At 49.0% G+C, this 23,517-nt stretch overlaps 3 protein-coding genes across 11 annotated transcripts; 2 read left to right on the top strand and 1 right to left on the bottom strand.

The window, feature by feature from the left end:
• Positions 1-397: 397 nt before the first annotated feature.
• Positions 398-9,688, top strand: Ppt2 (palmitoyl-protein thioesterase 2). 5 transcript variants are annotated; one of them, XM_076858894.1, is made up of 10 exons: positions 399-487; positions 1,015-1,064; positions 1,393-1,583; positions 1,835-1,988; positions 2,436-2,531; positions 2,621-2,728; positions 3,780-3,863; positions 3,981-4,065; positions 8,602-8,656; positions 8,848-9,688. In XM_076858894.1, exons 3-10 carry the CDS (start codon positions 1,401-1,403, stop codon positions 8,989-8,991), a joined length of 909 nt encoding a protein of 302 aa, XP_076715009.1. In that variant the 5' UTR covers positions 399-487; positions 1,015-1,064; positions 1,393-1,400; the 3' UTR covers positions 8,992-9,688. The 5 variants fall into 5 exon arrangements, with proteins under 5 accessions (XP_076715008.1, XP_076715009.1, XP_076715006.1 ...); XM_076858895.1 differs by having other exon boundaries at positions 418-458; XM_076858893.1 differs by having other exon boundaries at positions 398-1,064.
• A 77-nt stretch (positions 9,689-9,765) lies between these two features.
• On the top strand, positions 9,766-13,455 carry Egfl8 (EGF like domain multiple 8). 3 transcript variants are annotated; one of them, XM_076858889.1, is made up of 8 exons: positions 9,766-10,691; positions 11,289-11,417; positions 11,649-11,771; positions 11,870-11,979; positions 12,091-12,186; positions 12,292-12,462; positions 12,544-12,623; positions 12,705-13,455. In XM_076858889.1, the coding sequence occupies exons 2-8, from the start codon at positions 11,317-11,319 to the stop codon at positions 13,107-13,109; spliced, it is 1,086 nt and encodes a 361-aa protein (XP_076715004.1). In that variant the 5' UTR covers positions 9,766-10,691; positions 11,289-11,316; the 3' UTR covers positions 13,110-13,455. The 3 variants fall into 3 exon arrangements, with proteins under 3 accessions (XP_076715004.1, XP_076715003.1, XP_076715005.1); XM_076858890.1 differs by lacking the exon at positions 9,766-10,691 and having other exon boundaries at positions 10,760-11,417; positions 12,705-12,858; positions 13,114-13,455; XM_076858888.1 differs by lacking the exon at positions 9,766-10,691 and having other exon boundaries at positions 10,758-11,417.
• Positions 13,404-22,995, bottom strand: Agpat1 (1-acylglycerol-3-phosphate O-acyltransferase 1). 3 transcript variants are annotated; one of them, XM_076858898.1, is made up of 7 exons: positions 22,785-22,995; positions 16,449-16,657; positions 16,087-16,220; positions 15,591-15,766; positions 15,340-15,435; positions 15,153-15,225; positions 13,404-14,642 (listed from the first exon to the last, which is right to left on the bottom strand). In XM_076858898.1, exons 2-7 carry the CDS (start codon positions 16,646-16,648, stop codon positions 14,458-14,460), a joined length of 864 nt encoding a protein of 287 aa, XP_076715013.1. In that variant the 5' UTR covers positions 16,649-16,657; positions 22,785-22,995; the 3' UTR covers positions 13,404-14,457. The 3 variants fall into 3 exon arrangements, with proteins under 3 accessions (XP_076715013.1, XP_076715011.1, XP_076715012.1); XM_076858896.1 differs by lacking the exon at positions 22,785-22,995 and adding an exon at positions 20,800-21,067 and having other exon boundaries at positions 16,449-16,693; XM_076858897.1 differs by lacking the exon at positions 22,785-22,995 and adding an exon at positions 20,800-21,067.
• Between the last annotated feature and the right edge of the window lie 522 nt (positions 22,996-23,517).

Genomic DNA, 23,517 nt, shown 5'->3' with positions numbered 1-23,517 from the left:
GGTTTTATTGGGAGAAACAAATTTAGACCCAGTAGAGACCTTGTGAAATAGGGAGAAGCTCAGACACGCTGACGAACCTTTTCTCAAGGGAAACGCTTTAATTAAGTAAACGCTCAGACAAATAAGGGGCCTAACCCAGGCTTTAGGGCATCGGGTTGGGGTCACTAATAGGTTGAGAGGTGCAGGCGCCTGGAGCTCGGAAGTCTGGATTGGGTGGTAGGGTCTGCGTCGGGAACTGCCTACAGAGTTCGGAGGGCCGGATTGTGGGGTCGCTCAAGTTCAACGACCAGGCAGCAGCATCTTCCAGGCATGAGTCAGCGCAGCCCCAGGGGCCCTCCGCCCCTTAAGGGTGGGTTGTTCCTTGGGAGGGAAGTAGATAGAGTAGGGCGGGAGAAACTGGGCCAGGCTGCACTTAGCTCGAGGGGCCTTGAGGACTCTCCGCGTCTCTGGAGACAAGGGTACTACATGCACTTCAGGATGAAGAGTTGTAAGACGCTGACCTCGGGCGGCGGGGGCGGGCGGGCATCTAGGGACGCGCATCGGCAGCCGGTCACTCCATCTGGCCATTCACCCAGCGTACCGCAAAATACTTTTTCCCAGTCCGTCCCCCACTGCCCCATGGGGACCAAGAACTTCGTGTTCGGCTGCGAAGCCAAACGCGTGGGTTGGGAAGCCGAGCGAATCAAGACAGGGGAAGTCGAACCCTTGGGTCGCTGGGAGCAGCCGGGCCTGGAGTGGCCTTCTTTCGATTCCCAGGATACATTTGCTGCTGCTGCTTCTCCCCACTGGTCTAAATGGGTTGCTCCGCCTATTTCCTCCCCACCTTCCAGAGTGCATTGGAACGTTCCATTGCCTCTCCGGTCCCCTGCCTCTGTTGCAGGGGACGCTCGCACGGTTGCCAGGGAAAGCCCGGACGTGACGGCTTTGCGCGACCCCGAGCAGCCCTCCCCCCTCCCACCCGTCATCCCCCTGGCGCTTTCTTCTCTCACGCTTTCCCTCCCCCTTGGGTTCCAGACTAGGGAGAAGTAAACATCTGGCTGAGTGAGACCTACAGACCAGGCCAGGTGGGAGTTTGCATTCTTCAGGGGGCCTACGCTGCTGTTCAGGGTCCTGTGGAACGCCGGGTTGTGCCTGGTGGTGGGGTTGCATAAAGAAGATCCTGGGCCTAGGGACCAAGTCCCTGAGCGCGGAGTTGGGGGCGGGACTTCTGGTGAGCGTTGGTGCGTCAACGCGGTGGGGGTGTGTGTTTGTCGGGGGAGATCTGGAGTAAGTTCAAAGTAGGCTAAAGGACCTGGTGTGGGAGCAGGAGGGGGAGGCTTGATGGCTGGGCATCTGTTCCGAAGGTAATGGGTGTTGTCATCTACCTCATGGGCCCTCATTCTACCTTCTTAGGCGGGAGCATGCTGGGGCTCTGGGGGCAAAGGTTCCCCTCGGTGTGGGTCCTGCTCCTGTTGCCATTCCTGCAGCTGCTGCTGCCTGCAGTCCCGGCGTCCCACAGCGCTTCCTACAAGCCGGTCATCGTGGTGCACGGGCTCTTTGACAGCTCATACAGCTTCCGCCACCTGCTGGAATACATCAATGAGGTCTGTCCGGGGACACCCAGTGGAGGACATTGGCTGAGTTTGCCTTGACTGGGGAGGAAGTGGGTAGCTGAAAGCCACCCCCGCACCCCCACGTCTCCTGCCTGCCAGTTCCTGCCCTCCTGGCATGGGGATAATTGGGGGACGGGAATCCCTGGTTCTAGCAAGCACAATAGACATGTAGATGTGGCCAGGGATAGGTATGTGGGGGCTTCATAGTCCATCCCCAGTGGTTGTATTGTCCCTTCCCACAGACACATCCTGGGACTGTGGTGACAGTGCTCGATCTCTTCGATGGCAGAGAGAGTTTACGGCCTTTGTGGGAACAGGTACAAGGGTTCCGAGAAGCTGTGATTCCCATCATGGCAAAGGCCCCTGAAGGGGTACATCTCATCTGCTACTCCCAGGGTAGGCAATTACCCATTCCCAACTCCTGATCAGTGTCTGAGGGATACTTCCTAGTTTCCTCAGCACTACATTGCTGAACCACATTGCCCTAGCCTGAGCCCTTCTTTTCTGACTTAACTCAGCACCTGGGTCTTCTCTCTCTGTGTCCTGGATGGGAGGGAGGCTCCCTGCACTGCTGCCCTTACTTTGTCCATTACCCATGATTCTTGGATTTCATGATTAATAGGGGCAGTTGAAAGTATCCTGGAGTTAAGAGTCGGGAAGCCTTGATTATAATTCTGTCACTTACATGACACATGACCTTTTGGCCCAGGGTGTGTCTGTTCTCTGAGTCTCAATCTCCTTTATGTTCAGCATGGTGGTGATGGTGGGGTGTGGGGCAAAAGACAAGAGCTGTTGACTTTGTTGTCCTTCATTTCCTGCCCAATATTGGTGTTCTGCCTATAGGGGGTCTGGTGTGCCGGGCACTGCTCTCTGTCATGGATGACCACAATGTGGATTCTTTCATCTCACTCTCATCTCCACAGATGGGACAGTATGGAGGTGAGTGGGCACTGTGGGCTGCGTAGAAGGCCCCAAGTTTTGGAGGCACAGAGGTTTGTGGTCACTTGGCACTGCCATTCTTTTGCCAGACACAGACTATTTGAAGTGGCTATTTCCTACCTCCATGCGGTCTAACCTCTACCGGATCTGCTATAGCCCTTGGGGTCAGGAATTCTCCATTTGCAACTACTGGCATGGTGAGTGGGGATACTGAATAGGGATACCAATATGGTTATTACCATAACCAATAGCAATGACAAAAATAGTGGTAACTTCTGTTCACTGAGCACTTATTATCTGAAGAGGCACTATTCAAAAATGTTTGATGTGGCTGGGTATGTGGCAGCACATACCTATAATCCCAGCAACTTGCAAGAGTGAAGTAGGAGGACTGTAAAATTTGAGGCCAACCTGGAAAACTAGCATGACCCTGTCTCAAAATAAAAAAATAAATGGGATGAGGATGTAGCTCAGTGATAGAGTGCCCTGGGGTTAAATCCCCAGAACTGGGGGGCGGGGGGGGGGACCACCACCAAAATATTTCATGTGTGTCACCTTGCCTCAGAGAGTACAAGATACAAAGATCAGCCAGACTTTTCTGTGATGTACGTTGAACAGTACCTGGTTCATAGTAGTGGCTAGATATAAGTGCTTTCTATTGTGTATACAATTATTATATTGCCATCCACCTTGAATATGAACGCAGTCACCTGACTCCACCATGCGGCCAGCGCAATGGTTTCATTAATGAGGTTCTTGGCATAAAAGTTAGCTAGCAGAGATCGAAATAAAACACACAGACTCAGTTACCTTTTTCTATGACCAGGTCCGAGACGGCTCCCCTCTCTGGTTTCCACCTCTAACCGCCTGGTAGGGCACCAAGGATTACTCAGGGCTAGCAGGAGAGAGAGAGAGCGAGCACGCCAGGGAGTAGCCTTTTATTGGGGAGCAAGAAATTCAGGGGAGAATTCCATCCAATGAAGGTTGAAGGGGGGGCCACATTCCAAGGTCAGGGTCAGTGATTGGGCCCCTGGGGTCAGTGGTCAGTCACACCCCCACACGGACGGGTTCTCTCATCAGGAGAGGGCCGGGAAAGTTCCGACACAGCCAGAAAGCCTCAGACCCAAACCCAGTCTGAGTCGCCCAGTCACGTGTGAGAATGGCACCCCACACCTGACTGGTTTTCCAGTCTTTGGTCTTGTCTCCCTTCTTTGCTTCTCTGTCTTCCTAACTGTTGTTTACTCCCAGACCCCCACCATGATGACTTGTACCTCAATGCCAGCAGCTTCTTGGCCTTGATCAATGGAGAAAGAGACCATCCCAACGCCACTGGTAAGATCCCATGTTCCTACCTATCTCTTTAGCTTCTTTGATCCCCTATATCCCTCTATCCAACCTGGCCTGACTCAGGTTGTGGCTAACTCACTCTCTCTTCTTCCCACCCTGCAGCATGGAGGAAAAACTTTCTTCGTGTGGGTCGCCTGGTGCTCATTGGGGGTCCTGATGATGGTGTCATTACTCCCTGGCAGTCCAGGTAATAAGGAATGTGTGAGCTGAACATTGGCTAAAGACACATCCAACCTTCACCAATCTCTATCTCCTGCCTAGAACTGGCTTTTCTTCTCACTGTTCAGTTAGTGCCACCCCCTATACCAATCATTCTGTTACCCAAATGTAAAACCTGGGAGTCCTATTCTAACCCCTATGTCTAGTCAGTCACTAAGTCTTGCTGAATTTACTTCCTCTACCACTCACCTCCCTTTGTAGATTTTTTCCCCCAGTGGTGAGGATTGAACCCGGACCTTTTTCCTTGCTAAGCAAGTGCTCTACCACTGAGCTATACCCCCAGTTTTTTTATTTATTTTTATTTTTTTAGTTGTAGTTGGACACAATTGGACACAGTACCTTTATTTATTTATTTATTTTTATGTGGTGCTGAAGATCGAACCCAGCATCTCATACATGATAGGCAAGCGCTCTACTGCTAAGCCACAACCCCAGCCACCCCCAGTTCTTGTAAAAAAAACTTTTAATTTTGAAATAATTATGGATTCACAGCAAGTCCCAAAGATGGTATAGAGAGGTCCTATGTACACTTGACCCAGTTTCCCAATGGTTATATCTTAGGTAAACTAAAGCACAATATCAAAACCAGGAAATAAGCTGGGCATGGTGGTACGCGCCTGTAGTTCCAGCACTCGGGAAGCTGAGGCAGGAGGATCAGCTGAGCCCAGGAGTATGAGACCAGTCTGGGCAACACAGCGAGACCCCATCTCAAACCAACCAACCAACCAACCAGGAAGTTAACATTGGTACAATGTATGTTTGTGGTTCTGTGCCATTTTATTATTTTCTACCAGCACTTTATTTACCAAGACTATTGTAACACCTCCAGCCTCATCTCTCTATGGCATTATGTGATTGTCTCTGTTGTAGGTCATCATGAGTGATCTGAAATGTCATCTGAGTTACCTTACTTAACAAATATTTATTGAATTCTATGTGCCCAGCTGCTATTCTGGGTTCTGGGAATGCAGCAGTAAATAAAAAAGAAATCACTGCTATTATGTAGCTTACATTCTAGTGGGTAGAGGAAGTAAATTAGACTAGACTTATTTAGATAATAAATGTAAATATATGTCAGGTGGCAATAAAGGAAGGCAGGGGAGGCATCAGAGGATGCTTAGGGCCTGTTTTAATGCTCAAAGAAGGCATAATGGAAGAGCTGCAACTTGAGCAGAGGCAGAAGGAAGTGAGAGAGGGAGTTGTATAACAGAGGAGGAAGAAGACCCAAGCAGCACCTGCAGAGGGCCTGGGGCAGGTGTGAGTAATGAGGCTGATATAGCACAATATCAAAACCATGAAGAGCTCATGAGAGGAAGAAAAAGAGGTAGTGAGGACCAGTTGTGTTGAGTTTTTGCAGGTTAAAGTAAGGCCTTACTTCTTTATTCTCTTTTTCTTTTTTTGTATGTGATAAAATATAGATAACAATAGGTTGGGGATACAGTTCAGGGATATAGCACTTGTCTACCATGTGTCAGGACCTGGGTTTGATCACAAGCACCAGAAAAAAAAAAAAAAATAGGTAGTAAAAATTACCATTTTAGTCCAGGCAGTACATATCTGTAATCCCAGTGACTCAGGAGGCTAAGGTAGGAGGATCACAAGTTTGAAGCCAACCTTGACAATTTAGTCTCAAAATAAAAAGGGCTGAGGGGCTGGGGATGTGGCTCAAGCGGTAGCGCGCTCGCCTGGCATGCGTTCGGCCTGGGTTCGATCCTCAACACCACATACAAACAAAGATGTTGTGTCCGCCGAAAACTAAAAAATAATATTAAAATTCTCTCTCTCTCTCTCTCTCTCTCTCAAAATAAATAAATAAATAAATAAATAAAAAGGGCGGAGAGTATGCCTCAGTGATAGAAGGCCTCTGGTACAATCTCCAGTACCACACACACAAATAAACAAACAGATGTGGTGGTGCATACCTATAATCTGAGCTACTTGAGAGACTGAGGCAGAAGGAGTGCTAGTTTGAGACCAGCTTCAGTAACTTAGCAAGACCCTGTCTCAAAATAAAAAATAAAAATGGGCTGAGAATGAAGCTCAGTGGTGAAGTGCCCCTGGGTTCAATTCTCAGTACTTTGAAAAAAAAATCCTATTATTATTATCTTCTTTTGACATTTAAGGAAACACAGGGCAAAGAGATTAAATAACTTGTCTACACTTATAGTGTTAGTAAGTGGTGAGGTCAGGCTGACTTTTTTTTTTAAATTTTTTTTGTTTAGTTGTTGATAGTCCTTTATATATTTTTTGTGGTGCTGAGAATCGAATCCAGTGCCTCACACATGCCAGGCAAGTGCGCTACCACTGAGCCCCAGCCCCAGCCCAGGCTATCTGACTTTTAATCACAATGTTTTACTTCCTCTTGATAAAGGAGGTATTCTTTATAGGACAATGAGGACAAGTAACATACTGAGACATACATATGGGGAGAGTGTGGCAGAACTGGGGTTCAAATTCAGGCCTGTGTGTGTGTCCCTACCACTTTCTCACACCTTCTACAATATAACGCCAGACCCCCAGACCTCCAGCCCAGCTTTCCCATGTGCCCAGCTGTGTCTCTGTGGCTTTGCTCTTGCTGTTTCCTTTATCTGGATACCTGTCCAGGAGCACCACAGGGAAGTTTTGTTGATGCTGTAAAAACTAAAGTAATGGTCTCTTCTCTGATCCCACAGTCCACCGAACTGAACATCATTAGCATTCGTGAAGTTATTCACAGTGAGGTTCCACTCAGTGCCCATGACAGTTAAATATTCTTTAATTTAAAAATGTGTAATTAATCCTGAGAATCACACAAAAAAACTGTTTTAAAAGACATTTTATTTTGAAATAATTTTACACCTAAGAAAAATAAAGACAGGCATGGTATCCCACATACCAAGGACATTAAGTCAGGAGGATTGCAAGTTTGAGGCCAATCTGGGCAACTTATTGAGACCTATCTCAAAATTTAAAAAAAGAAAAAAAAAAAAAAGGGTGGGCAGGATGTAGCTCAGTGGTAGAGTGGTTGCTTAGCATGTGGAAGGCCCCAAGTTTAATTCCCAGCATGGAAGAAAGGAAGCCAAGTTAGTACAAAGCATTTCTTTCTTTTTTTTTTTTTTTTAATTCTTTTGAGACAGGGTCTTTCTAAATTGCTGAGGCTAGCCTCAGACTTGTGATCCTCCTACTTTAATCTCTTTAGTCACTGGAATTATAGACCTGTGCCATTGTACCTGGCTTGTATACTCTTCACCTAAATTTCCCAAATGTTAACATTTACCATGTTTACATTAACATATTTTCTCTGTCCCCTTAAATATATCTATATTTATGCATATATGTTAATATTTAAATATATTCAACATTTACATATATATCAATTTTTTGTGTGAACCCTTTGAGAGTATTCTGTAGACATGATGTCTCTTTACATCTGTATATTTTAGTGTGTCAGGCTGTATTTCCTATAAGCAGGATGTTCTTTTATGTAACCACAGTAGTTTTCAAAAGTGGAAAATTAATAGAGACAGTAATGTAATTTTGGGGGGGGGAGGGGGATGGTTATTGGGGATTGAACTCAGAGGTACTTAACCACTGATCCATATTCCCAGCCCTTTTATATTTTATTTAGAGACAAGGTCTTGCTGAGTTGCTTAGGGCATACTAAGGTTGGCCTCAAACTTACAATCCTCCTTCCTCAGCTTCCTGAGTGGCTGAGATTACAGGCATTCACCACCATGCCTGGCTGTCCTCAGACCTTTAAAAAAAAATTAAAAATTTTTATTTTTACATATATAGATGGACACATATCTTTATTTTATTTATTTAGTTTTATGTAGTGGTGAGGATTGAATCTAGTGCCTCACATGTGCTAGGTAAGCACTCTACCACTGAGCCACAACCCCAGTCTCATCCTCAAACCTTTTTAAATTTCACTTTTGTTTTACTTTTTGTGGTGCTGTGGATTGACTCCAGGGCTTTGCACATGTTGAACAAGCACTCTACCACTGAATTATACCCCTGGCCCTCAAATTTTGAGACAGGATCTTGATAAGTTGCTCAAGCTTAACTCAAATTTGCAGTCCTCCTGTCTCAGCCTCCCACGTAGCTGAGATTGCAGGTATGCGCCACCACACCTGGCTCTAATTGTCCTTATAGGGAAAAAAAAATCAATACAAGTTCAAACTCAGGCCTGGGGGTTACATTTAGTTGTCATGTCTCTTTAGTCTCTTTTAATCTGGAATTGTTCCTCAGTCTTTGTCCATGACATTGACAGTTTTGAAGTGTATTGACCAGTTGTTTTGTGGAATGTCCTTCAGTTTGGGTTTGTTGGATATTTCCTCATGATGAGATTTAGGTTATACATTTCTAGTGAGAATTCTATAGAAATGATGCAGTACCCTCAGGGCAGAGTTTTTTGAGTGTCCTTCCTGCTGATTGTCTCCCCAACAGGCTGTAGGTTCCTAAAGGACCCTAGACCACCTTGATTATTTCCAGTTTTTGATATCCACCCTCAATCTCTTTGTAGCTTCTTTGGTTTCTATGATGCCAATGAGACAGTCTTGGAGATGGAGGAACAACTGGTGAGCCCCTTGGGATTACTCCCCCTCTCTTCATCCACTGTCCCACTCATTCTGGAGTCCTTCCTGCCACTGACTCCTGAGCTGAAGGGTTCACCCTATGGGGAGGGGGCCTAGGACACCAACAGTAACTCAATTTTGTCTCTTTTTGTGTCTTTCTTCCATGTTTCCACGCCCTTTGGCCTACCTGGAAGGTATATCTGCGGGATTCTTTTGGGTTGAAGACTCTCTTGGCTCGGGGGGCCATAGTGAGGTGTCCAATGGCTGGGATCGTCCACACGGCCTGGCATTCCAACCGCACTCTTTATGAGACTTGCATTGAACCTTGGCTCTCCTGAGGACGTCCTCAGATGTCGCCAGAACTCCCCAGCCCAGAGACCAAGTGGTGGCCTTGGAAAGCAGATGTCAGGCTCTGGCATTGGCAATGACCACCTCATTGCTCTCACACTGCCCCCACATCAACCAGGGCTCCCAGAACCCCCATCCTTTGCTCCTCCATGAATGACAAGTCCTGGTCCCCCTACCTCATGTTTTCTAGTTTGGGGGTGGCTCCATTCTCTCCCTTTCTCCCAAGACCGAGGTTGGGAAATGAGAACCAGGTTTTTAACTTGTGGCTGCTCCTGCTGCTGCTGCTGCTGCTCCTCTGTATCTGGCTGTACAGGAGGAGAACCCAGCCCCTGCCCACCACAGGGGTCTCTTTCCAGGCCACTCAGGACATTTTTAGCTTATGTTCTCCCCATGTTCCCTTTTCCTCTGAACTTCCCTGTTGTCAACCCTCCCCACCCACAAGAGGGACACTTATGAGTGGGGTTCTGAGGCTCCCCTATGGGGACAGTTCCGTTCTTGAAATGTCAGTGTTGGGGACTATCTGTGGCCTGCGAGGCCCATCTCAGGTTTTGGGATCCCCCAGTCCCTAGGATCAGTGTTGGGGTATCCCTGGGAGCCTAATTTCTTTGAGGCCCCAGCCCCTCTTTTAACTACCCTTGTATGGGTATGTCCCCTGTATTTATGGAAATAAAGTTCCATTTCCTCAGAGTGGCTTGGCTTATTTCCAGGTGAAGGGGACCTAGGCTCCTCAAGGAGGGTGGGAATGGAAACCCTGGGGCCTGGGTGCCCGGATGCTTGGGCTGGGGTGGGGACCCCCTTGGTGTTTCCGTCTTCTCAATGCCCATTCTGTATGGGTTCCTGATTCTCTGCGGGTTCTTTCCTGCTGAAGACAATTCTCTTCCTGTCCCAGCCTAGGATTAGGGGGCTGAACCCTAGGCTCCAGTGGTTTGGGCCTCAGTTTTAGGGGTGGAATGCGCCTGCCACCCCCAGGCTAGACGAGGAGGCTGAGGGTCAGGGTGGGCATTTGTTGTGCCCCTTTTTGACCTTTGTAGGCCAGAGCTGGGTGAGGGGCTATACAATGAGCCTCCTTTTCCTTGAAAGAAGGAATTTTGGCTGACACAATAGGGCCCTGTCTGCTCTGGCATGGAGGGTGGTGGCTGACTCAACTCTGTGCCCCCCAAGCCCTAACAAATGTCATCAAGAGATGGGGGCACTTTTCCCATTAGTTCCTTGGGCTGCCCCCCTGCCCTTTTGACAACTTACTTTTCTTTCTTTTCTCAGCTGATCTTGCCTCTTCTCTCGTGACTTGATCTGCTGTTTCTTGCCAGCCTGCCCTTTTCCCTGCCCCCAATTCTCCAGCAGTCTGTCTTGGGTTGAAGTAGGGCTAGGGAAAGGTCATAGGGTATTGGTGGTGTTAGAGCTAGGAGTCTCTGTTAATTTAGGAATCCAGAATTTGGGGCCCTCATAGGGTTAGGAAAATTCTTCTAGGGAGCCCTATGCTAGAGTGGGGGTGAGAGTTATAGGACTTGACCCCAGTGAGCTGATCAGGCTAGAACTAAGGAGGAGGCTTGTGGGAGGGGGTAGGAATGGGAGGCCTCTGTCTGGCCTAGCCCCTCCTCTCTTTCCCTGCCCAGAGGGCCCACCCACCAGTCTGAGCTGCTGCTGCTGAGGCTGGTCTGCCTGAAGTCTCCCTGGAGAGAGAGGAAGCCAGGTTGGAATGGAGGGAGGGGGAGGCAGATGGGGAGGGAATGTCAATGAGTAAGGAAGGGGGGGGGTTACTCAGAGCCTTAAGAGTGGATATGAATTGGGGGGCATTGTCTCATTTTCTGAGTGAAAGGTGTGTGTCCAGGATGTATTTGATGCTGTGGGTGCGTAAGGGTAGAAATATGTTTTCGGTATGGTGGTTCCAGGAGCTTGGATTTGTATGTAAGGTGTGAGGGTGTATAATTGGGGTTTTGAAAATATGAAGATTAAGTTATAAGAGAGCATGTTAAGGAGGACCATGAGGGGAGGGTTAACCATGTGTTTGTCCCTCCAGGTTGAGCAGAGTATCAGGAGAGGATGTGTCAGAGGGGTAGTGGAGGGAGTGTGCTGGGGGGAGACTGTATGATGCTGAATGGAACCGGATATGCTAAAGATGGTATCAGTTATATGTACACACAATTGTATACAGTCCTGATGGTTAGTGTGTAAAAGTGAATGTCTTAAATTCCTTAGAAGGCATCCACAGATTGTTCTTGGAAGGGCTAGGGCTGGAGAAGTTAATAGGAGAGAGGAAGGTCATCCATTAACCTCTTCTTGTCTGTAGCCCACAGAGTCTGGACTCAAAGAGAATCATGGGGTCCAAGGCTGAGCTGTGCACACTCTTTGGTGGACTTTCATTCCTCCTGCTATTGATATCAGGCGAGGGAGCCAAGGGTGTATCCCTCAAAGAGAGGTGACAACAGAAGGGGTGGGGCCTGGGTAAAGTCTGCATGTGAGCCTTCTGCTGGGAGTGGGGTTTCCTAGAAGGCAAAACAAAAGTTGAAAATTCAGAAAGGGGGTTAGAGGCTGTCACCTCAGGGGTGCAGGATCTCAGTGGCTCCTTGAGGGAGATGGTTCTCCTGGCGGCCTAGGATGAACCTGACCCGCTCAATGTCTCCCACCTCCTCCTTTGGCACGGATGCAGTCAGGGGGTCTGCTCCCAGCAGACGCTGGTGGTCCCACTACGCTACAATGAGTCCTACAGTCAACCCGTATACATGCCCTACTTGACCCTGTGCGCTGGAAGGCGCATCTGCAGCACTTACAGGTGAGGGATGGGGAGCTTGGACTCTGGGATCTCTCAGTGACCCCAAAGAATCTCTACCAGATCCCTATCTGAGGTTTGAGTCTGGTGCTGTGTTTCAGGACCACATACCGCGTGGCGTGGCGGGAGGTGAGACGGGAAGTGCAGCAGACCCATGCCATATGTTGCCAGGGCTGGAAGAAGAGACATCCAGGAGCACTCACCTGTGAAGGTGAGGTCCTGTCTTCCAGCCTTGCAGGAGGTCTGCCGACGGGAGGCAGAATATTGGGGAGCTGAGCTATAGGTTTGGACCTGAAGACCCACTCCCCCACCCCCCCTGCAGCCATTTGCGCCAAGCCTTGCTTGAACCGAGGCGTCTGTGTTGGGCCGGACAAGTGCGAGTGCGCCCCCGGCTGGGGAGGGAAGCACTGTCACGTGGGTGAGTCAGCTCCCCGCAGCGAGTGGGAGGGGCACTGGTGGCCTTCCCACCCACTCAGACGCCCGGCCCTGCCCCCACCTCAGCACTCTTCTTTCCTATAACTAGACGTGGATGAGTGTAGGACCAGTGTCACCCTCTGTTCGCACCGTTGTTTCAATACCGCCGGCAGCTTTACTTGCGGTTGCCCGCAGGGCCTGGTGCTGGGCCCCGATGGGCGTGCCTGCGCAGAGGGGTCCCCAGAGCCCCCAACCAGTGCCAGCATTCTGAGCGTGGCGGGTAAGTATGGGCCAAGTGCAGGAGAGCGCCAGGCAGCTGCTGGGGCCAAGGTAGCAGTCAAGTTCTCACTCTTTGTCCTAGTTCGGGAAGCGGAACAGGACGAGCGCGCCCTAAGGCGGGAGATTCATGAACTGCGAGGGCGCTTGGAGGGGCTGGAGCAGGTGAGTGAAGGCATCTAGCGCCAAGCCCTCGGGGCAGGAGTGACCAGTTGCCTACATCCTCAGGTATTTCTTCCTTTGCAGTGGGCTGCGCAGGCTGGAGCTTGGGTACGGGCAGTGCTGCCCATGCCACCCGAAGAGCTACAGCCAGAACAAGTGGCTGAGCTATGGGGCCGGGGTGACAGGATCGAATCTCTCAGCGACCAAGTGCTGCTGCTGGAGGAGAGGCTGGGCACCTGTGAGTCTTCTTGCCCCTCCCCATGCAGACCCCTATCCCAACTGTCCGCAGAGACCTTCCGGGTTCCGAATTCCCTCATTCCAGAAACCTCTTCTCAAAGTTCACTCTTTACTACCTTCCAGGATATCTCCATTTTTCTCCTAATCTGGGACCCTGCCTCAGTCTGGGTGAGAGAAGCAGTATGGACCCCTCAGACTGGGACAGTCCCCAGAGACTTCAGCCATGGTATCACACTATCCCCTTGTCATTAACCAGGCTCCTGTGAGGACAACAGCCTGGGCCCAGGATTGAATCCATAAGGAACTTCTAGAGCACCCAACCCCCTAATTTATAGAAACTGGACCCCACTAATCCTCTGGGATTGGCCAACTGGGAGCTGCAAATAAGACTGCCACAGAGGAGCTATGAGCCTGGAAACTTTGAAGTGCTGAAGAATGGGCAAAGGCAGGCTGTGTTAGCCTGCCCATTTCTTCTGGCTGGGGGCAGGTTGTCTGGACAAAGCCTGTGTCTTCAAATCCTTAACAAACATGGCAAGAAAGCACCCAGATCTCTCTCTCTCTTTATTTTCAGTTGCTTGCTGTTATCCAGATAATAAAAACCAACCATGAAAAACTGGGTGCCACCCTCTCCTTTTGCTCCCAGCCCACCTCCTGGGCTGAGGAAACAGGACTGGAGTAGGAGGCAGGGAGTGGCCGATGCCACCAGGAGGAAATGAAAACTGGCTCAGAGAGGGGGAAGCCTCAAAAGAAAGAAATAAATTAAACAACCTCCTCTCCCCTCTGGCCAGGGTCCAGTTCCTTTCCCCAACTCCCCAGGGTTCAGTAAGTGCAGTATCTGATATCTGCCTCTTTCCCCTGTGTCTGGTTGGGATGGTACAGGGGACAATAGGGGACTGGGTTGGGTCAGGACTACTGAAGGACTGTACCATGGGGACAGGGGGAAGCAGAAATGTGAGACCAAATTGGCATCCAGGAGTGTATGCTCAACCCTGGGCATCTTGGCAAGGGAGGGATGAGACCTCTGAGTTAGAAGAGTCCAGCCCCTACAGATAGGGGCTCCACCGGGAGGGAAGATGAAGGTGCTGAGGAAGATTCCCAGGATGAGCCTGGGAGGAGTGTTCCAGGTATCAGCTTCCAGCCAGAGTGAGGAGTTGTCCCCACAAATGGATCAGTCCACTGAACCCATGAACTTAGGCATGGGGGGATGAATTGTTCCACAGACAGGATGAGTCCACTGGCCAATATGGGATGGAGAGGGAGAGAAGACAGCAAAGGAAGAGTCCACTGGGGATGGGATGGGATGGAATATTCCCCACCCTTGTGTACAATGAGCCACTCAAGTTGAAGGGGAGGCAACTATCCCACAGACAAGATGGCAGGAGGTGAGGATCAGAATGAAGACTGCACCTAGGCAGGAGAGTCCCTGGATGGGGCCAGGAAGGGATAGGGAGTGACAACTGTATGTACTTTCACATCAGAATTTGAAGATTCTGAAGAGGAGAATGAATGGGGAGAAAGGAAATGAGGAAGAGTGCCCCTGCTTTAGGGCCAATGGGTTGGTAGGTGTGGGGCAGAAGATGGGGACAAATGGGAGAGAAGCTCACAGCCGGGCTTCGCCCACTCCCCCAGGCTTCTTCAGATAGTCACCACCACCCCGGCCATCAGTGGAGATTTCCCGGAAAATGGTGAGCATGGAGTGCCGGACTCTGTCAGCCAGAGCAGGGACATCATCTGGTGTCAGCCCTTCTGTGGGCACTGGTGGCAGCACCCGTACCTGACATCGCCCTGGTGAGATGAGGAGCACCATTATGGCTTGTTCTCCCAGGATTTTGCCCACAGGTAGTGCCCAGCTTCTGAGCAATGCTGCTACTCCCTTCCTCAATCTTGTGGGTTTCTTCCCCTAACCCTGGGCAACCGCCTCCTGATTGCCAGCTGCCACCTGTTTTTTGAGGCCCTCCTGTACAAAGCCTTCCCTGAACCTCAGTCCAGATATCTCCTATCACCCGGGTTTAGCCTTCACCGTGGAGGTTTATTGACTGCAGTTTTGCATATATAGACTATCTTTCCTGACAGATCAAAACAGCCCCTCTTAGAGACCAAGTACTGCCCACCCAACAGAGTATGGTGGGTGCTTAATAGACACTTTTGCCTGATGAGGGATCATACATGGGATATTCATGTGGGTATGTCTCATGGCTCTGTCACTGAATGATCCCCTGCTCACAGGGACATACCCTAGTCTCTCCAATGGCTGTTCTGGCCACACACTATCCCAGACCTGCTCAGAGCCCTCACCCGAGGTGAAGCGGCGCTCCTTCTTGCAGTAGAAGTCTTGATAGGAGGACATGACTATGGGGACAATGGGAACCTGGAAAATGGATAAAGTGGATCAGTCCATGGCTCCCTGAGACCAACCATTGCCCAGAAAGGAAGGAAGGATGGGGGCTAGGGACTGAGCAGAGGAAGGCGAAGTAGTAGTCACCTGGGCCTGTACTGCAAGATGGAAGGCGCCACGTTTGAAGGGCAGCATGGAGCCGTTGTGATTTCTTGTTCCCTCAGGAAAAACCCAGACTCTTACCTGGTAGAGGAAGAGGGTCAAGGAAGATATGCACATATGGAGGCATCAGAGTGGGTGCAATGCTATAATGAGGCCTGCCTGCCCTGTCTATCCATTAGTTTATAACTGTTCCATTCCCTAGTTCCCCAAGCCCCCATTTCCCCAAGATGACTCACGTCCTGGGTAAGCAGGGTCTGGGCGACCTCAGACATGACACTGATAGCATCCCCTGTGCGCTTCCGGTCAATGAAGATGACTCCTGCCAGCCAGCAGGCCAGTCCAGCAGAGCCAGCCCATAGTAGTTCACGCTTGGCAATGGGAACACAGCGGCCTGGCAGTACCTCCATCATTCCTTAAGCAGGCATGGGGATGGAGTAAGGATCAGGGCAGAGGCAGAGTGCCACAGCAGGCATCCCACTCCACCCAGGTCATCACCCACACTAGCAGGGACTGGAGATAAAGGTAGCAGACTACATTTTACCCATGTAAAAGCAAGGGTGACTAAAGGCATATGTACCCTGCTAATGAGGGCAGACGTATTCTGGAGAAAGAAAACCTGAGGAGGGAGCAAGGGAGCAACATCCTAGAAGAGAGGAGTTGAGGACCTTTAAAGGAGCAGGTTTGTGGCAAAGTGCCAGGAGGGAGGGCATGTGCCTAGGAACGGGGTCTCACCAAGCAGGTCGAGGGAGCTCTGGTGGTTGGAGACTACAACGTAGGGCTGTGAGGGAGGGAAGTGATGGGCCCCTCGCACCTCCACTCGGATCCCATACAGGTATTTGACGTGGAGCAGCATTAGACGCAAGATCCTGTGGGGTCACGGCAAAGGGGCCCAATGGGATTCACTGATGTCCACCTGCCTGTCTCAGTTCTCCCCACCCTACTGTCTTTCTGGCCATTTTTGCAATTTTCTCCCCCTTCTGTGTCCCTGGGCTTATTCAGTCTATGCTACACGTACCATGCTGCTCTCTGAATTTACCATTCACTTCTCACCCTTGGGTTCCCTCATCACCCATCCATCACCCCTCGCCCCTCACTTCATGTTCTCAACGTTGCGTCCTCGCACGGCACACACAGGGATGGCAAGCACAGCCAGGAAGAGGATCCAACCGTTGTAGAAGGCCATCTTAAAGAAATACTTGGCACTGGGGCTGCAGAACCACAGGGTGGGCAGCAGGAAGAGTAGCAGCAAGAGCAGCAGCAGCAGCACCGTCCATGCCCCGGGCCACAGCTCCATTCTGGCCACCTGCAGAGAATGGGGCAAAGGACAGTGGCCTGGTTTCTGGAGGGGAGGAGAGTGGAATGAGTAAGGCACAGAAGGAAAGGTTAGGGGGTATTATCAGGATAAGGACCAGAGATACAGAATGAGTCCTGAGCTCCTATCAAAACCTTCCTAGGAAGCCTCTCTAGGATGGGGAGCTCAAGATAGTTGTCCCCACCACCTCCAAGAGGGCTCTAGATACACTGAGACAAGAAGATCTGAGACATGGATATCCACAACTCACAGATAAATGAGAACAAAACAACAAATCTAGTGTGGTGGTGCATGCCTGTAATCCCAGTGACTCAGGAAGCTGAGGCAGGAGGATCTCAAGTTCAAGGCCAGCCTCAGCAACTTTGTGAGACCCTTAGTAACTTAGCGAGACCCAGTCTCAAAATAAAAAATAAAATAAATGGGGATGTGGCTCAGTTGTAAAGCACCCCCAGATCCAACCCTCAGCACCAAAATAAATAAATAAACTAACAAACAGAATCAACAAAAACAATGATAGCTAACACTTGTACTGAAAAGATAACAGTCTACACCTGCTTAGCCACCAGCCACATGTGGATACTGAGCACCTAAATGTGGCTAGTACAGATTCAGATATTCTAGAAATGTAAAGTATACATCAGATTTTAAAAACTTTGGGTGAAAAACGAAAGTGTAAAATACTGCCTGATAATCTTCTAATTTCTTTTGGATATATTGGGCTAATGACGTACCCCATTAAAATCAATTTCACTTTGTGTATGGTACTGGGGATGAAACCCAGGGTGCACTGCCACTGAGTTACATCTCCAGCCCTTTATTTTTTGAGACAGGGTCTCACTAAGTTGCTGAGGCTGGCCTCAAACTTGTGATTCTCCTACTTCAGCCTCCCTAGTGGCTGGGATTAAGGCCATGCACCACCATGCCTGGCTCACTGTTACCTTTAATGAGGTTATAAGAAAATTAAAAGTTACATGCGGCTCACATTATATTTCTATTGAACTGTGCTGGTCTATACGTTATATTAAACAATTACATACTATATACACTATAAAGTACTATTATTATTTACATTTTATAGAAAATAAACCCAGAGATTAAAGATCTTACCCGAGATCATATAGCTCCTAAACAACATTAGGTCATATAGCTCCTAAACAAAATTAGGCAGCCTGTGTCCTAAGCACTTTGTTATGCTGTCATCTGTATCTGTGTGGTGTATGTGTATATACCACACACACAGTACACAGCAGATACAGTGACTGTGAACAAACATCCAAAAACACTAAGTGATGAGAGATGGAAATGAACATACACATAATCATACAGAGAGACACATTTGCATACATGCACAAATTTACCACCATACCCAGTGACAGGTAAAGGAATATAAATGCATACCTAAAAAAAATCTCTCTCCCCACAGGGAGCCTCCTCTATTTTCAATAAATCCAACATACCAATCCTGTTTCCACAGATAGGTAAACAAATTTCACCACCCTTTCCCCTTCTTTCTAGCCATATGCAGGCAATATGGCTGGCCTCATCAAGTAAAACATGGAAGGTAGAGAATAAAAGGTCCAGATATCATACCACCTGCTCTGGACAGGACAGGACTCAAGTGGAAGAGGTATAGACATGCAGAGATTCTTCCTACTTCCTCCACTTTGTCTCACTGCTAAAGGGAGAGTCACAATTGACAAAAGGGGTGTTCAAGCAAATTATCTGTTATTCCCATCTAGGCCAAAGGCACTCCCTTTCTGGAACAGGAAGGGCTATACTCAAAGGTCAGAGGCAATGGAGGAAACAGGGGATCTTGCCAGCTAGGAAGGATTTCTCGCTGCTCCATCCCACTGCCTCTTCAAGTTCAGACCTTCATGGTTTCTCTCCTGACCTATATGCTGTAGACTCCTAACCCTTCCCCTCCAATCATCTTCCACGTGACAACCAGAAATGTTTCTGTACTGGATATTTCTGTCTTGCCCATAGGCCCTTCTTCACAAGTTGACTTCTGCTTATATTTTCCACCACATCCTCAAAAGCAGCTTTGTTTTTGCTCCAAACTGATTTACTTCAGTTTCTCAGATGCACCATGATCCTTCATGCTTCTGTGCCTTGAACATGAAGTTCCCTTTGGCTGGAATGCCCTTTCTGACTCTTCTCCAGCCTCACACAGTTCAGTTCCACCTTCCGGATGACTTCCCCTCAAGGCCTGTGTTTTCATTAGATATTTTCTTATCAGTGGTTCTCAAAGTATAGAATGCAAATTCTCAGAACTCAACCCAGAAATACCAGATATATTGAATCAGAAATCCTGGGCACTGGGACAAGCAATCTGTATTTTAACAAGCTCTCCAGGTGAGTCTGATATGCACTTGGGTTCTCAAAGCACTGACACTGCACCACACTAAGTTTAACAGCTCACTGGCATCCACCTCTTCCCCAAGGTTGTAAAAAACTTGAAGACGGGGATTCTGTCCTATCCCCAATGCCAGGACAGTAGGAGGTAGAGTAGGCATTCAATATTAACATTTGCTCAACAGATTATAAGGCTGTATACACACCCACACAGCTATAATTAATGTTGAGAGATGGTTTTGTTTTTGTTTTGCAGTACTGGGGGTTGAACCCAGGGTCTCATATATGCTAGGCAAGCACTCTGCCACTAAGCTAAACAACCAGTTCCAAGATGGTGGTCCAGATCACAAATCAGATAGCTACCTTTTTAAGGAATATTAACTATAAAAAGTCACCAGTAAAATATGGAACATGTCAAGCTTCACAGTAACTTATTCTGAAAATAAACGATACATGGTCACAGTGAAGGCAGAGTAAATACCATGACAATATCGTCTCATACATAAGAAAGAATGGGATCAATGTGCCACTGGGGAAGGATGCTGGTATCACCAAATATGTGCCAACAGTATGAAGAGTGGGGCATAAATAATGTCCTTAAATAAATATGGATGGGGTTTCACAACAGGGCTAAACCCTGACACACATTAAGCCCACAGACAAACTATACACAGCCAATGGAGAAATAATGTGTGAAGACACAGGCCAAGGAAGTCAGCAAGATAAGGCATGGTCCTTTGCGGATCTGGATAGTTTATAATACATGATATTAAGTAACACTCTGGTCAGAAATGTCCAAGGATTTATTAACACAATGGAGTGTCAAATGGGTTAATGAGCATACAGCTCACAAAACATATTGACAATAAGTTTATTAAATAAATGGTAGGTGTAACCAGAAGCACACACACTATGGATGTATCACATCCATGCATCATTTGAAGGGGAATGCACATTTGGTAAGAATCATAACAGTGGTAACAGGCTGATCCCATCACAGTATAAGAGTGTGTGTTATTCCATGGATCCCACAAAGGAAAACTCCTGCATATGTCGTGACCATGGACATTTGAGACCAAACAAAATAAGGTATATAAGCTTTGCATGCTAAATATGCAAAAGCATAAAACTTGTAAGTAACATGAAATCGCCTATTAATAGGTGCAACATAAAAAACAAGGCAGGACTTGAACATGTCAAAATTGGATGTGGCACAAGGACACAAGATATGAGAATGGGCAATTCTGATGGAAAATAAAAAACATTATTTCTCTATAATGTATGGACAACAGGGACAACCTAGCTGCACACAAGCTATCAAACACATTAAAGACACACAGCCAATATAGAAAACATGTCCCGCCCCCCGCCCCCCCCCCCCCCCCGCAAGGAATTTATAGTGTCAGTGTGGAAGGCCACTGAGAAATAAGGTTCTGTGCCTAGAGGGAGAGGTGCCTGAGGACATTCCTAGGAATCAAATTTTGCTGGCCTTCTTTCCTCTCCCCCCACCCCGCAAGAGTCATGTGGGGCCAAAGGGCAGGAAAAGGAATTGGGGAATGTGTAGGGAATTCCCTCTCCAGGATTCCCTGTCCACACCCCCAGTTCCAAATTCAGTTTCCATCTCTCTTCCCACCCATGTCTTTTTCATTCTTCCTCTCAGGCCCCCTCTCCTTTCCCCAGCAACCCTCTTCCCTGTCGGCCTTCCCAGCCCCATCCCCTCATCTCCGTCCCTTTCAGCACCCTCCTCCCTCTTCCTCCCATCCCTTTCCCGCCCACACCTCAGTGGGGTGGGGGGCCTGGGGGGCCGGCCCCCTCCCCAGCCAGGCTGCGGCAGCGGTGGTGGCGGCTGGCTGTGTCTCTGCCTCTGTCGGGGTGTCGGTGCCAAGGGGGCGACAGGATATGGGGGTGTCCTAGCCCCGGCCGATGGAGGGGAGGTGGGAGTGGGAGGTTGGGCCCATAGCGGTAGGAATGGTGGGGGGTTGTCCCCCCAGCACCCTCCCTCCCTCCCTCCCTTTCTGCTGTCTCTGAGGGCTGGGGCTGCTGCTGCCGCTATCCCCCCCCACCCCTCCCCAACGCCTGCTGGTTTCCGGGGCTGGCCAGGAAGTGGGGGGCGGTGATGGGCGGCCTGTTTTACCAATCTCCTCTTAGAGACCCGGCATCTCCTCTCCACCTCTACCACAGTTCTCTGGCTAACTCCGCCTCGGGAGAGCCCAGCAGGGCTCTGCTCGTCTCCAGCTGTATCTTTTTTCCTCCAACCCCCTTTCAGCACTCTCGGGCCAAGAGCCCTTGATGTATTCCTCCATCGGCACATTCCTTTCCCTCATTCTTCATAAGCTCACCCTCTTACTGCCAGTTTTCTTTTTCTTTTTTTTGTGATACTGGGGATTGAACCCAGGACCTCTTACTTGCCAGACAAGCACTGGGTTACATCCCTAACATTTAAAAAGCGTGTGTGTGTGTATTTTTAAAAAATATGCTTTAATATATATATTTTAATTTTTAAAATTCTGTGACATGGTCTCTCGCTAGGTTGCTCAGGCTGGCCTCCAACTTGCGATCCTCCAGAGTGGCTGGGGTGACAGGTGTGTGCCACTTTTACTTACTCTGATTTTTTTTTTTCTCCTTAACTCCTTTATCTGTGCTTCGTCCCTGTCCCCTCATCTCTTCTCAAAGACCGCTTCTCCTGTCCCCCATTCAATCCCAAACATTTATCATATCAAGCACCTAATATATTCCAAGCAATAAGTTCACCTCTTTTCGTTTTCTCTTCAGGACTCCATCTCTCCCCACCTCGCCCTCCAGCTCTCTGGACTGGTCTTTTTAACCTTTGTCCCTCCCTCCCCCCAACCCCATCTCTCAGCAATCAGACTCCCTCCTCCACTCTCACCCTATCTAGCCTTCTCCCGGTCCATCACTTCCATGCACATTTACCTCAGCACATCTTTCCAAGTTCCTATCAGTCTCTTTACTCAATAAGCTGAGACAATTCCCTCCCCCAACAAAGAATCTGGATGCATTTTTTTTCTTCCAATGGAATTTGGGTATTAAGATACTGCTTCCTGGCGGGGTGGGAGGGAGAGTAAGGAAGAATGGTGATTCTTCTGGGATAAGTATTCCTCTTTAAATTTTGTATCTAGCTTTCAGTCCCTGCACCTCTCTTCCTCATACTCTCATTATCAGGATCATCCATCCCATCACTCCTCCCTCCTGGGTCTCCATCTCTCCATTTCAATATCTTATTTCCTAAACTTCTTCATGTCTCCTAAATCCTCACCTCCCTAGTTCTTCCAGCTTCTCATCTTTTCTTATTGAATCACATGGAACCTTTTTTCAGGGTGTTGCTTAACTGCCCTCAGCCTCTGTCTGCCTCCCGCCCCCAGGAACACCTATGCCCTGCATGCGTTTACATGCCCTGGTGAAGAGGTTGTATAGAACACTGATAAGAGAACTGTTACCTAGTTCTGCTCCTTGGGCCACACAGTGAGGGCCACTGTAGGAAAGGCCCAAGCTCCCAGGGGTCCAGCCCAGGAAGAAGACCCCAGTTCTGCTGGGCAAACTACCAGAAGGAAGGGGCGGGCCTAACCCCATTCTGCCGCAAGTCACCTAAAATGGGGCGGGCCTTGCCCTTTCTGCACCCACTCATAAAGGGGTGGAACCAGACCTTTTCAGTTAAGGTTTAGGACAGAGCTGTGGTCGACTGTTCCGCTCCGAGTCACATGAACAAGGGGGTGGGCCTTTAACTCTATTCTGTTCTGTAGATCACCTAAAGAGGGGCGGGCTGAATCGTCCAGCTGAAGGAGTTAGGTTAACACCAGCGCCGAAGGTCGAAGTTCGCACCATCCAAACGTCGGGCTAATCCCAATTCTGTTCCCTTCTTCACGAAGAGGGAGGGGTGGACCCAAGTTCTGTCCTCTACGTCACCCAAAGAGGCCGGAGCCATTTTGAACCCCGCGATCCTAGTATTCTTGCCCTCTTTTCCGACATCTGCGCCGGCTTTTCCGGCTTCAGCCAATCACAGGCAAAGAAAACAGCCCAATCAGCCCCAAAAGGCCACAGCCGAAGGACCCGGATGAGGCCGAGCCAAAGCCTTTGAACTGCAAGACCCGCCAATTGTAGAGCAGTCACCATGGCGACAAGATAGAGATGAAGGGGTGGGACCAGAGAAGGCTCAACCCTCATAGAGTCGGTCCATCCCATCCCGCCGCGTGCTGCGCAGGCGCATTTTGCTTAACCACCATTTTCCGTGGAGTTCCAGCCAATCGCTTATACGCTCCAAAGTCCAATAGGAATCCGGACATTCTTTGAAAGAGGAAATGAAGGAAAAAAAGGGGCTTAATATAGTGGGTGAGTTCAAGTAGTCTCGAACCAATTGCTTCTGGCCTTTAGTTATGAGTGGCATCTGCTCAGACAAATAAAACCCTCCTTGGCCGGGGACAGGACCGAGTTTAGCGACTTGTTACCAATCCCTTGGTGTTGCATACTGACAGTGACTATAT

Source organism: Callospermophilus lateralis, chromosome 6, assembly GCF_048772815.1.
Source record: "Callospermophilus lateralis isolate mCalLat2 chromosome 6, mCalLat2.hap1, whole genome shotgun sequence".
Classification (NCBI taxonomy): domain Eukaryota; kingdom Metazoa; phylum Chordata; class Mammalia; order Rodentia; family Sciuridae; genus Callospermophilus; species Callospermophilus lateralis.
The sequence above is the reverse complement of the archived record's forward strand: the minus strand, read 5'-3'. Positions and strand labels throughout refer to the sequence as shown.

What these genes read in the sequence shown, in the direction of transcription:
- Ppt2 (XM_076858891.1), top strand. Translation starts at nt 1,347, where the DNA reads ATGGGTGTTGTCATCTACCTCATGGGCCCTCATTCTACCTTCTTAGGC. An exon ending in TGCTGGAATACATCAATGAG is followed by an intron (nt 1,584 to 1,834) that starts GTCTGTCCGGGG and finishes CCCTTCCCACAG; the next exon opens with ACACATCCTGGGACTGTGGT. An exon ending in TGGAGATGGAGGAACAACTG is followed by an intron (nt 8,657 to 8,847) that starts GTGAGCCCCTTG and finishes CCTACCTGGAAG; the next exon opens with GTATATCTGCGGGATTCTTT.
- Egfl8 (XM_076858889.1), top strand. Translation starts at nt 11,317, where the DNA reads ATGGGGTCCAAGGCTGAGCTGTGCACACTCTTTGGTGGACTTTCATTC. An exon ending in GGTGTATCCCTCAAAGAGAG is followed by an intron (nt 11,418 to 11,648) that starts GTGACAACAGAA and finishes GCACGGATGCAG; the next exon opens with TCAGGGGGTCTGCTCCCAGC. An exon ending in AGGGAAGCACTGTCACGTGG is followed by an intron (nt 12,187 to 12,291) that starts GTGAGTCAGCTC and finishes TCCTATAACTAG; the next exon opens with ACGTGGATGAGTGTAGGACC.
- Agpat1 (XM_076858898.1), bottom strand. Translation starts at nt 16,648, where the DNA reads ATGGAGCTGTGGCCCGGGGCATGGACGGTGCTGCTGCTGCTGCTCTTG. An exon ending in AGACCCTGCTTACCCAGGAC is followed by an intron (nt 15,436 to 15,590) that starts GTGAGTCATCTT and finishes TTCCTCTACCAG; the next exon opens with GTAAGAGTCTGGGTTTTTCC. An exon ending in ATCTTGCAGTACAGGCCCAG is followed by an intron (nt 15,226 to 15,339) that starts GTGACTACTACT and finishes TCCATTTTCCAG; the next exon opens with GTTCCCATTGTCCCCATAGT.